The sequence below is a fragment of the Callithrix jacchus genome, chromosome 15 (assembly GCF_049354715.1).
Source record: "Callithrix jacchus isolate 240 chromosome 15, calJac240_pri, whole genome shotgun sequence".
Taxonomy (NCBI): domain Eukaryota; kingdom Metazoa; phylum Chordata; class Mammalia; order Primates; family Cebidae; genus Callithrix; species Callithrix jacchus.
The window spans coordinates 78,083,231-78,095,619 of record NC_133516.1 but is presented as its reverse complement, the minus strand read 5'-3'; the positions used below and the strand labels follow the sequence as shown (position 1 = coordinate 78,095,619).

At 42.7% G+C, this 12,389-nt stretch overlaps 1 protein-coding gene across 2 annotated transcripts in view; it reads right to left on the bottom strand.

Annotated features, from left to right (window-relative positions):
• MUC13 (mucin 13, cell surface associated) overlaps positions 1–11,701 on the bottom strand; it is a 61,248-nt gene extending 49,547 nt beyond the window's left edge. For both annotated transcript variants that reach the window (XM_054246254.2, XM_002758730.6), the window contains exons 1-4: positions 11,614–11,701; positions 6,241–6,648; positions 2,048–2,170; positions 258–364 (exon numbers count right to left, since the gene is read on the bottom strand). In XM_054246254.2, coding sequence (XP_054102229.2) covers positions 258–364; positions 2,048–2,170; positions 6,241–6,648; positions 11,614–11,665 — 690 coding nt within the window. In that variant the 5' untranslated portion in view covers positions 11,666–11,701. The remainder of the gene's footprint in view (positions 1–257; positions 365–2,047; positions 2,171–6,240; positions 6,649–11,613) is intronic.
• Between the last annotated feature and the right edge of the window lie 688 nt (positions 11,702–12,389).

Sequence of the window (12,389 nt, the reverse complement as noted above, 5' to 3'; positions counted from 1 at the left end):
CCATGCCAGGCCAGGTGCCATGCCTCCAGGTGCAAGACCATGGGGAGGTCCAAGGGTCCCAGGCAATGAAGAAGGGGTGGCACCGGTGGAGGTGCTCAGGACAGCTGCTGTTTACTGACCAGTAAGGGTACATTTCACTGTTTGAACAACTGGTACAATGGTACCAGCATGAACCACCTGAAGACCAGCTCTACACTCAGCAACTCAGTGTTAGAACAAAGAATGTTTTACAGAAAGGAAAGTTGGAAAATACTTACGAAGCTAGTAATTTCACTATAGAAGTCTTGATAAGCCACAGAATTTTTCTCTTCTGAGTTAAATGTTTCTGAAACTTTCACTAAAATCGTCCCAGGGAATACCTTTCCTGAAAGTTAAGCAGAATCTTTCTGTACTATTTAATGCAAAGAGGGTCAATTCCATTTTGTTTTAAAACATAGATTATTTTTTAGAATTCACAACATTGTATAGTGACACTACAGGAAATCTGGAAATATTTTCAAAGTTACCCATAATCCCACCCGACCTAGCACAACTATTTTCATTTTGGTATATTTCTCCATTCACAGTTTACATTGTTGTAATTCCAAGTTTATGCCATATTTCTTTTTTTCTTATTATGTAATGAGTATTTTCCAAATCGTTGCCTAGTCTTCATAGCCATTCTTTTTTTTAGAAGAGAGACAGGATCTTGCTCTGTCACCCAGGCTAGAGTGCAGTGGCACAACTGGCTCACTGCAGGCTCCAACTCCTGGGCTCGAGGGATCCTCCTGCCTCAGCCTCCTAATTAGCTGAGACTACAGGTATATGCCACCATGCCCAGGCAATTTTTTAGTTTTTGTAGAAATGGGAGTCTCAGTGTGTTGACTAGGCTAGTCTCACATTCCTGGCCTCAAGTGATCCTCCTGCCTTCCTTGGCCTCCCAAAGTGCTGGGATTAAGGTATGAGCTCCTGTGCCTGCTCTCATAACCATCATTTTAAAAGATTGCATAATATTCTATGAAGTACATGTCCCCTTCCTTGATGTAATCATTTTTTGTTGTTGTTGGATTTAGTGCTTTTAATTATTTAAAAGGAAAATAAAAAGGTTGCAATGAACACCTTCACACACAAACTGTTCTTCTGTATTTGGGGTCACTTACTTAGAGTAAATCCCCAGAAGTGAGATTATTAATGCTAAAAATATAAGCATTTGGGGGGCTTTTCGTATATCCCTAACCCCTATGGGCAATGCAGTGCATTCATTTCTTATAGATTTGGCTGTTCTGGAAAATGAAGATATTTCTCATTCATAAAACAGAAAAAAAAAACAATAACAGAACTCAGGCCTCAGACCTTCATTGCAACCTGGTGATCTAATCAAAACATCATCATGTCACAGGTGTATAAATGTACTCCTGAAATCCATTTTTAGAGCTGAAGGGCTCTTATGTCTCTAAGAAGCGTGTCTGATGATGCTATGGAGCAAACACTTCTGTGACAGAGCTGAAGACCAGGCTCCTAGGCTTACTGGACTGTGTGGTCTTAGTTCACCTTCTTCTGCTTCAATGTCCCCAGGTAACAGCATTTTTCTCTACTTTGTTCGCCTTTGTTGCCCCCACATGTTCTTGGGTTTTGTTGTTGTTGTTGTTTTGTTTTGTTTTGTTTTTGAGATGGAATCTCACTCTGTCATCCAGGCTGTAGTGCAGTGGGATGATCTTGGCTCACTGCAATCTCTGCCTTCTGGGTTCAAGCAATTCTCTGCCTCAGCCTCCCGAGTAGCTGGGATTACAGGTGCCCGCCACCACACCTAGCTAATTTTTGTAATTTTAGTAGAGACAGCGATTCACTATCTTGGCCAGGGTGGTCTTAAACTTATGCCCTCATGATCCACTTGCTTTGGCCTCCCAAAGTGCTGGGATTACAGGCATGAGCCACCATGCCCAGCCTGCCTCCACATTTTCTTTCTCTCTCATATTCTGGAATCTCTTTTTGCCATCATTTTGGGTTTTTGATTCCACTTTTGGTATGAGATACAGAGCTCAACCATGGTTCATCCCTTGTAACTCACCTTTCTTACATGTAGAAGAATTGTAGTAATACCCTTCTAAACACAGGCAAAAATGTGTATTATGCAGCTCAACACATAATGAATTATCTGCACAGGGATCATCTTGGCAAGGATTGCTGGGACCTTAGATGGAGTAGAAAGAGATTAGAAATCCAGAGAAATGACAATACATGACACCTGGAAACGTCTTTTGTCATCTTCACGCCTCCCTCCTGGGCCCTTTCCATTTCTTAGTTGTGTTATTCCACAGCACACTGTTGGAAAAGTTAAAAACAAATGTTTGCTTGCTTAGGTTTCTGCAGAGTTTGTTGCTGAAATTCTAGAGCCAAATATAATACTTGTCAGTAGTAAAGATCAGAGATTAGTGGACACGAGGGCTTGCCCAGAGAAAGAGAGACTGCAGTCTTCTAACTTCAAGGAGTCAGGAATTTCACATCTCAAAGTCCCTCCCGAACTGTGAAGCATGGTCCTCTAACACTAGGTAGGGCTCCCCACAACATCCTAGATAAAGTCTTGTGTTTAGAAAGGTATGAATAATTGTCGTATAGGGAGGAACAGCCGAGGAGCTCCAAAAAGAAACTAGATGTCATATTCTGGTAAGCATTTCTGGGAGACATAGCCATAAAAACAGGAATGGGATAGTAAAGAAGAGAATGAGGATTAACTCAGTGAAAATCCTAAGAGACCATGAGAAGACACTCCAGCCTCTGGCTTTCTGAGTGGGTGACTTAATAAATGGTGAAAATAACACTGCAATGGGCTCTACACTGCCGGCAGAGATTCCCGGGCCAGGCAGGGTGCAGCATCTCTCTCTCTCCAGAGAAGGCATGAGATCTGAGGAGGAGAGTTAGGTCAGTGATCCAGTGGTGATCTTGGCTGGTAGTTTTTTTCATCTCCGTCAAGTGGAATGATTCTGAGCTGTGATTTCAGAACGGCTTATGTGTTTGACAACCTTGAGAGCTGTCTTGAAAGTCTTACAAACCTATATGTAGAAACCACTGATTTCTTTAAAAGCTGTATGGAAGGTACAATGTGTATAACATGCTCTGTCTTGTGAATAAAAGAAGGGGAGGAATATACACAAACAAATATGTATGCTTATATTTGCATAGATAATTTCAGGAAGGAGATTCAAGGAATTGGCCACAGAAGTTGCCTCTGAGGAAGGAAACTGGGGCTCTGGGTCCTAGGGGTTCTGGATGAGAGGGAGATTTATTTTTTATTCCATATGCTTTTGTCCTGTTTGAGCTGCTTTTTCCATAATCAAGGGCCCAATTTCACTTTTGTTAAAAAATTAAAAATAAAATGATGCTGATGAGAATGTGGGGTAACAGGAACTCTCATCGTTGCTTGGTGGGAATGCAGAATGGCACAGCCACTTCGAGAAGAAAGTTTGGTGGTTTCCTACAAAACTAAACCTACTCTCACGAGAAGATCTGAGAGTCAGCCTCTTTGGGATTTAACCAAAGGTGTGGGGAATTTATGTCCACACAAAAACCTACACAACCACGTTAATATCAGCTTTTTTTCATGAGTGCCACAATGTGGAAATAACCAATATATCATTCAGTAGGTGAATGGATAAACAAACTGGTACATCTAGACAATGAAATATTATTCAGCACTAAAAAATGAGCTATCAAGCCATGAAAAGACATAGGGGAAATGCACACTACTATGTAAAAGAAGCCAATCTCGAAAGCCTACATTCTGTATGCTTCCAACTCTATGACATTCTGGAAAAGGTAAAACTATGGAGACAGTAAAGAGATCTGTGGTTGTCAGGTGTTAGAGGGAAGAATGAAAAGTGCAAAGGATTCTTAGAGTTGTGATCCTAGGGGAAGGGATGCATGTCATTATACACGTACTCGTCCAAATTCATAAAACGCACAACACCAAGAGTGATCTCTAATGTAAACTATGGTCTGTACGTGATAATGATGTGTCACTGGAGGTTCATCAATTGTCATAAACACATCACTTGGTGGGGGATGTTGATAATGTATGTGTCAGGTCAGAGAGTATATGCAAAACCTCTGTACCTTCATCTAAATCTTGCTGTGAGTCTAAAACTTCTCTAAAAATAAACTCCATTAACATTTTTTTGAGACAAGGTCTTGCTCTGTTGTCCAGCCTGTAATACAATGACATGATCTTGGCTGGCTGCAACCACTGCCTCCTGGGTTCAAGTGATCCTCCCATTCCAGCCTTCTAAGTAGCTGGGACCACAGGTGCGTGCTATCACGCCTGGTTAATTTTTGTAGAGATGGGGTTTTGTCATGTTTCCCAGGCTGGTCTTGAACTCCTGAGCTCAAGCAATTCACCCACCTCAGCCTCCCAATGTGCTGGGATTACAGGCATGAGCCACTGTGCCTGGCTTCCATTAACATTTTTTTAAAGAGATAAAAATTGACTAGGATAAAAGGAGGTATAGTTCAGTATCTTATAAACAAAAATAAGGGTCACCCCTCTGACAAGGTCTGAACCAGTTTTCTAAGTAAAATTAATGGCTTCTTTAAAAAAAAAAAAAAGCCTCAGCCACCTTGCAAGGATGACTTGGGAAATCTTAGGGAAGAGACTGAATGTATCTCCTTCTGGAGACACCAGACAAATGACTCTCAGTGCTTTTTCTTCAGCAATGAAGGACAGATGCGTTAGTTTGTGTCATGGCCAGAAATTGATGAAGTCATAGGACATTATAGCCAGAAGAGATTTGGGTGGATTTTTAGTTCAGCCCTGCCTTATTGCAGATGAGTAAGTTGAAGCCAAGAGAGAACTGCCTTGCCCCATGCCCCACAGTTTGTTCATGGTAGGGCCAGAACACAGGGAGATAGCCTGACTCTGAGGGGACAGCCAGCAAAGCTGGCGAAGCAGCAATGGTGAAGCAGAAATAGCTTAGAAAACCTCCCTTTCGGGCTACCCCCTCTGGATTCCCCTCCCATGGTAGCAATGGGAGCTGTCTCTCCCTCTCCCTCTCTCTTTCTCCCTCTGCCTAATAAATTATTCTCTGCCAAAAAAAAAAAAAAAAAAGAAAAAGTAAAGAAAAGCTCCGTTTCCTCATTCCAGGAGAGCTGTGTGCCAGTGGATCCCGCCTTCGGAGTGGCTCCTCCAAGCATGAAAGAAGTTTAGGGAATGAGGCCTTAGATACAGACTCTGCGCTCTACTTGTTTAACCATCCGTTTCTTCAATCTATCAGAGAACACTGCGGAAGCTTCCAGAAGTTAAGGGTAGGGAGACATCCACTTGTTCTTTGACCCTGGGTGAGTCATGGCCCTCACTGGGTCCCAGATTTCCCATCTGAGAATGACAGGATTTACCTAGATTCTACACACTCTAAAGTATGATGATTCTTCTAGATCGGGGCTGGCAAATTATGGTTCACGAGTTATATCTGACCAACGTTTTGTTTTTTGTAAATAAAATTTTATTGGAACACAACCAGGCTCATGTTAGCTATGGCTACCTACATGTTAAAATAGTAGTATAGGAGTTACAACAAAGACCCGACATGACCTACAGGGGCATTTAGCCTTTACTGATAAACTTGATTGATTTCTGTTACAGATTGAGCTTGGGGAAGTGAAGCAAATGGTTCTTGTTTCATTAATTTCTGCTTGAGGTCACTTGTCATCTCTTAGTGTTCCCAAAGCATCTGTCCTTTGGACAGTGGCCCTGGTTATGCCTAGGACTGTTTGAACACTGCTATTGTTTTGCCTTCTATCCCTCAGGCTCAAATAATTCCACATTGTGATCAGCCACCATCTTACCTTAAGGGTAGAACTGACTTCTTCCTTTGATAGACCAGAGAGTTAGACCAGTGGGGCTGGACAGTCTGTGCTTATTTGGACCTGGTCTTCTCAGAGAAGCTGAAACTATTTCTAAAAATCCCCTAGGGAGAAGAAAGCTATAGAGATACCTTTCACAAAGCCCGAGTTCATAAAAAAAAAAAAAGTCACAGCTAGCAAATAACTTGAGGTAAGATGGGAGGGAAGGAAAGGAGAAGAGAAGGAAACTGAGGGTAATCTTTTAGGGCCGCTGCCATCACTATATCATGACCCAGACTGCCAGCTCACAGTTCATATCCAAGGAAACCTTGGGCCTCTTTAGACCCATTTGCCTACCCCACCAGATCACACCCACCTCCCTTCCTCCACAACGGTACACTCCCTCCTTGGGGAGAGAGTCACCCTTACCTGTAGTGTTTACGCTGCTGGTCCTCAGTGAAGTGGTGCTAGTGGAAGGCCCTGATGATTGACGGTCTTTTGTGGAGGGGGACACTTCATTGTTGCTTTGTGTTTTAGAAGTGACCATTGCGGTGAATACATCACTTGGAGATGAAGAAATGATGTCAGGTGTACTTAGTAAATTTGCATCTGTGGTTGACTCATTGCCTGTAGCGTTAGGTGTAGGAATTGTGAAGGAACTATTTGTATCAATGATGGGGGAGGTGGATGAAAGAGGAGTTGAGGAAGAAGGTGTGGTTGTTGTGCTAACAATTTCAGTGAAATCAGTTTCATTGCCATCAGTTGTAGCCACGTCAGGAAGCGCAGTTGCAGTTTCGGTAGTTAATAAAGCAGCAGTTAAGTTGGCTTGGCTGGTGGCTGGAGGAACAAAGATACCGAGTTTGAGGTGACAATGCATTGAATAACTAATGGCTGTTACTTAATACTAATTAGTATCCAACTCTTTCTTTTTTTCAGTAGAGATGGGGTTTCCCCATGTTGCCTAGACTGGTCGTGAACTCCCAGGCTCAAGCACCCACCCTCCTTGCCCTCCCAAAGTGCTGAGATTATAGGTATGAACTGCCATGCCCAGCCTCAACTCATTCTTTTCTGGAAAAAAAAAAAGAATATATTTAACTACATTAAAAATTAAAATACATGGCTATTTCTAATCACGAAAACCCCCACAAAAAATAAAATTAAAAATTAAACAGACAAAACTGGAAAAAATGTTATTGAAAAATATGACAAATAAGGAGTTAATCTTTTTTTATTTTAGAAATAAGGCCTTGGTCTGCCACCCAAGCTGGAGTGCAGTGGTGAGTGGTGTGACCATAGCTCACTGCAGCCTTGAGCTCCTGGACTCAAGCAATCCTCCCACCTCAACTTCCCACATAGCTGGGTCTGCAGCTGTAACAGCTTCATGGCTGGCTGATTTTGTTTCTTTGTTTTAGAGATGGGGTCTCACTATGCTGGCCAGGCTGGTCTCTTGACTCCTGGCCTCAAATGATCCTTCTGCCTCAGCCTCCCAAAGTGCTGGGATTGCAGGCATGACACACCAGACCTGCAGAGGAGTTAGTATTTATTAAGTTGAGTACCAAGAAGTCATATTACTCATGCCTATAGTTGTAGAACTGTCAATCTGGATTTAATATGCCTGACTGTCCTCAGTGAGGACAACTGAGAATGCCACAAGGTGGCGCTGTGACTACCCAGAAGTGGAATCCTTTTGTCTTTTCTGCACTTCAAGGCAACTGCCCCAATTTTTCATTACCCTGTTAGATTGAGAGAGGGAAAGGTTGGGGTTGGGTAATTCAAAAAACGATGAAATAAAAGTACCTCATTAAGTGCTTATTACACTTCTTCCAAAATTTTATTTTAGTAGTGTTTTCCCATTCACAATTCTAGATACGTTGTCTAAGAGTAAGATGAATAAATGATCTTTGCCCTCCGAGCTATGATGGGTATAAAAGTCGCATTTTCACAACTTTTAGGAACCCCTGGACACAGGGAGTAGTAAACTCTAGTGATCTAGTGATCCATTTTCTTTTCTTTTCTAAGGGCCATGGTCTTGCTCTGTCATGCATGCTGGAGTGCAATTGTGCCATCACAGCTCTATTAGTTTTAATAAATGAGTCACATTCCAAGCTGACAGCAATTCATTGCTGTGAATAGCTACAATATGTTTTTTTTTTAAACTAAAATATACTTGCGTGTGCCTATGTATATACATGTGTTATATCTGAGGGTTGTACAGATTTCAGGGAAGACGGCTTAGAGCTGATATCCCAGGCTTAAATTATCTAGTAAAAATACCCAAGAGGAATTGTAAAATAACCAATTCTGTTCAATCTATAGGTAGCAGAATTGAGGCATCTATGCAGTAAAACTAGCTTTAATCTTTTTATTTCCTTAGGTCCTAAAGCTTCTGAACAACACAAGGATAGCACAATGCCCATGGAGGTACAAACCATCGGTTTAAATGGCAAAATATATGCCCTGACCTGTTTTTCTTGGGGAACACTCCATAACCACCACCCTTGTCCAGGACACATCTACTAACTGCTTTATTCAAAGCTAGTTGAAAGTCACAATCAAACACCTTTCTCCCAGATCTAAATTCTTCATTATTGTGAGATATTGGTTCCCAAAGGCACCCATCAGATTCTGTGGAATAATGCAGCCTTAATCTCTCAGAGAAAGCAAAAACAAGCTGGAATGTTTTGCCTGTTAAAGGCACTTCAAATGTCACCTGCACATTTTTTCATTTATTTCAGTACATGCTCGTGCAGGAGTTCTTGCAGTCGAGGTGCTATGCAAGGCACGGGGATGAGGAGGAACGTAAAGGTGTACAAGACACACTTCTGCCCTTGGTTGCTCAGAATCTGAGACGGAACTTGTGTTTGCAGTACTGATTCCTTACACACACCTGCAAAATCCTTAACGTTAGATAAAAAAGTAACTTTAAAAAAAATTTTTCAGGCTGGGCACGGTGGCTCATGCCCGCAATCCTGGCACTTTGGGAGGCCAAGGTGGGTGGATCACCTAAGGTCAGGAGTTCGAGAACAGCCTGGCCAACATGGTGAAACCCATCTCTACTAAAAATACAAAACATTACCTGGGCATGGTGGTGGGTGCCTATAATCCCAGCCACTCAGAAAGCTGAGGCAGGAGAATCACTTGAACCTGGGAGGCAGAGGTCGCAGTGAGCTAAGATCATGACATTGCACTCTAGTCTGGGTGACAAGAGCAAAATTCCATCTCAAAAAATAAAATTAAATTAAATAAATAAGTATTTTATTCAAAACCAGACCTTAATAGCCACCAAAAACTGTCAATACTAATATATCTGGAGGTAGATGAGTGGGAAGGCAGATTGGAGGCCCAATGTTTATTTCATACACATCTGTACTGTTTGAATTTGTTACAATGGGTCTGCATTACTTATATAACTTTTTTTAAACAAAGAAGATAAAATCAAAAACAAAGTTGGAAAATCACATCCAGGCTGGGCGCAATGGCTCACTCCTGTAATCCCAGCACTTTGGGAGACAAAGGCAGGTGGATCTCCTGAGGTTGGAGTTCAAGACCAGCCTGGCCAACATGGTGAAACCCTGTCTCTGCTAAAAATACAAAAATTAGCTGGGTATGGTGGCAGGTGCCTGTAATCCCAGCTACTTGGGAGGCTGAGGTAGTAGAATCGCTTGAACCCAGGAGGCAGAGGTTGCAGTGAGCTGAGGTCAGGCCATTGCATTCCAGCCTGGGAGATAAGAGCAAAACTCCATCTCAAATAAAATTAAAAAGAAAAGAAAAGAAAAGGAAATCAGATCCAAGTGCAGACATGACAAAAAGGGAAATCACGTATTAAGCCCCTACTATGTGCCAGGCAGTATCCCTGGTACATCAGGCCTTTGTCTCATTTAATCCTCGCAGTCACTCTTCAGTATAGGGATTTCCCCTCTACGGTTGCACAGGGAGACACTGAGGGTCAGAGACACCCCACAGCTAATAAGTGGTGGCATGCCATCTGAATCCCTGCTTGTCCCTCCATTTGCCCTTCCCCTTGGGTTCTCTGGGTCAAGAAACATCTTCATTCCCCTAAGGTACCTTGAGCCTCAATGATTCCTGATTCCCTTACCTCTCTATTCATCTCCTTGACCCCTCCCAGCCAACCTTCCCCTTTCCACCACCCTTCTATTCCATTTTTTTAAAAGTCAAGTCTTTTTTAATAGTGGTTCCTGAAAGTCACATGAGCCTCACCAATTCTTCCTTGGTCCTGAAGGCTTGGACCTGGCATCTGCCCCCAGGGTTGGCTGGAGAGATCTGGTGAGCCCTCCACTCTCATGCAGCTAGCCTTCTCCAACTTTCCTGCATTAAGAGCTTGAAACCAGCTCTCAAAAAACTCTAATCCTGATGCCATTCATTCCAGTTCTCTAAAAATTTCTCTTCATATATCTGCCTTACCAAATACTTTCTTCCTTGATGCAAGAAGCTTCTAGATTTCAACTCATTGAACCTGAAGGAAATCAAAATATTTTACCCCCAAATATAGCTCCCTGATATAATGAGTATTTTTAAATCAAAAACCCTTATAGGTCAACAAGCACTGCAAGGACTGACCCACCAAGGAAGAACAGTTGCTCCTGTTCCCCTCCCTGGTACGTCATTATCCACTGCAGAAAAGAAGACCGAGAAGGCAGCCACCCTGAGCAGACCTTTATCAAGATCAGGACTGTCTCCAAGGATCTTTAAATTCCAGAGCATTACGTACAGTTTATTTTTGCTCCCAAATCCAATTATTCTCCCTAATAATCACTTATTGCTCCTCAATGGAATTCCTCTTCTCCCCTCTCCCGTAACTTGTTTTACCAAGATCAAAGCCTCCTTTCTTTCCGTAACTTCAAGATGGTGTATAAGCTTCTATATGTCATCAGGAAGTTAGGTGTTCATGCTGAGGGCTTCTGGGTACACACATTAAATACATCTGTATGCCTTTTCTCCTATTAATCAATCATGCCAGTGATTTTTCAGCAAAATGTTAGGGGGCCAATCAGCCCCCACAACCCTTACCTCTCAGTATACTGATGGCCTCACCCACAAGTGGCCCATAGAACCTTTCCTAACTCAGAACAGGGAGTACAGGTCCGACGCCAACATGACAATTACTCCCTATGGTTTAGCATTCTCGAATTCAAGTCCATTTGTGAAAGGAGGCTTTTTCCTGTGGTCAGTTCTCTGAGTATCGTGAGAGAGGATCCAGAACGCTAGTAGAGAACTGGGTCCTTGGAACCTACTTAGTCCTTATCTGCCCTCAGGAACTCTCAAAGACAAACCTCTGGTTTGCTGAGCCCTCAAATCTTACTCCACAGACCACTCCCCCAGCTCTCCCATAGAGTTTCGCTCTTTTGACCAGGCTGGAGTGCAGTGGCACCATCTCGGCTCAATGCAACCTCCACCCACTGGGTTCAAGCGATTCTTCCTGCCTCAGCCTCCTGAGTAGCTGGGACTACAGGCACCCACCACCATGCCCTACTAATTTTTTGCATTTTTAGTAGAGATGGCATTTCACCATATTGGACAGGGTGGTTTCAAACTCCTGGTCTCAAGAGGTCTGCCCTCCTTGGCCTCCCGAAGTGCTGGGATTGCAGGCATGCGCCACCGCACCCAGCCCATGGACCACTTTCGCTATTGCTCCATCTTTATCCCAGGCTAAAATGCTTGTGTCTTTGAGAAGAGCTAGAGAGGAAACTTCATTTATAAAATAGGCTGTGTGCTGGCCTGCTGCTTTTATCTCAAAGATAACATACATGATTGGAAGAATTAAAATGTAAAAATATTCCTTACCTGAGTTTACAAAAAGGAGAACAAGGAGAGTAAGATGAGTGACAGCCTTCATTTTAGCTGTTCTTGCTTGGTAATCCAAAGAGGAAATGATTTCCTTCCCCAGCTACCCTTAGTTTTAACTGTCTTTCAGGTACAAAGTCCAGTCATTAATTGACGTCAAAGCAAAGAAAGGCAATTATAGTTAGCATGTGGCCATATATCATAGGGCTCTTCTGAGCTTTTGAGATAGAAGAGGTGCAACTGGCCTTATGAATCATTTTTCTGGCTCAAAGCTCAAAATAACTCAGGACATTTCAAATATCCTTGTGAGGTAGTGGCGCATAAGTTTGGTTAATATCTTGATACCTCAAACGTCTGCAAGCTGCCATCTTTTAGGAGGCCACCATTCCTTTAAACATTCAGTAACAGACTGTGCTCTACTCATCTGCATCTGAGTGCAGGAAACCCACTTTCCTCCAGCTACAGTTCTGAGAATCCCCAAAGAGGACTTACATGTCTCCCCAAACTATTAGTTGCTTAACTTTTGTCACTGTATGCTGGGGACCACCATCCCGGGACTCTCTGATGGTCACTTCTCACAACTCTGTAATCACATCTCTAAGCTTCTGTGACTCTACCTGGGAACAGCCCCTCAGTAAAGTTCCCATGTGAAAACATCACACCACGGCATTTAACCTAACGCTACTGAAGTCGTGTGGGTGACTGGTGTGTTGGGAGTGGGCAATAAAGTAGAGAAAAGAGAAAACTTAGAACAGCCAATTTGATCTCCCTGTTCC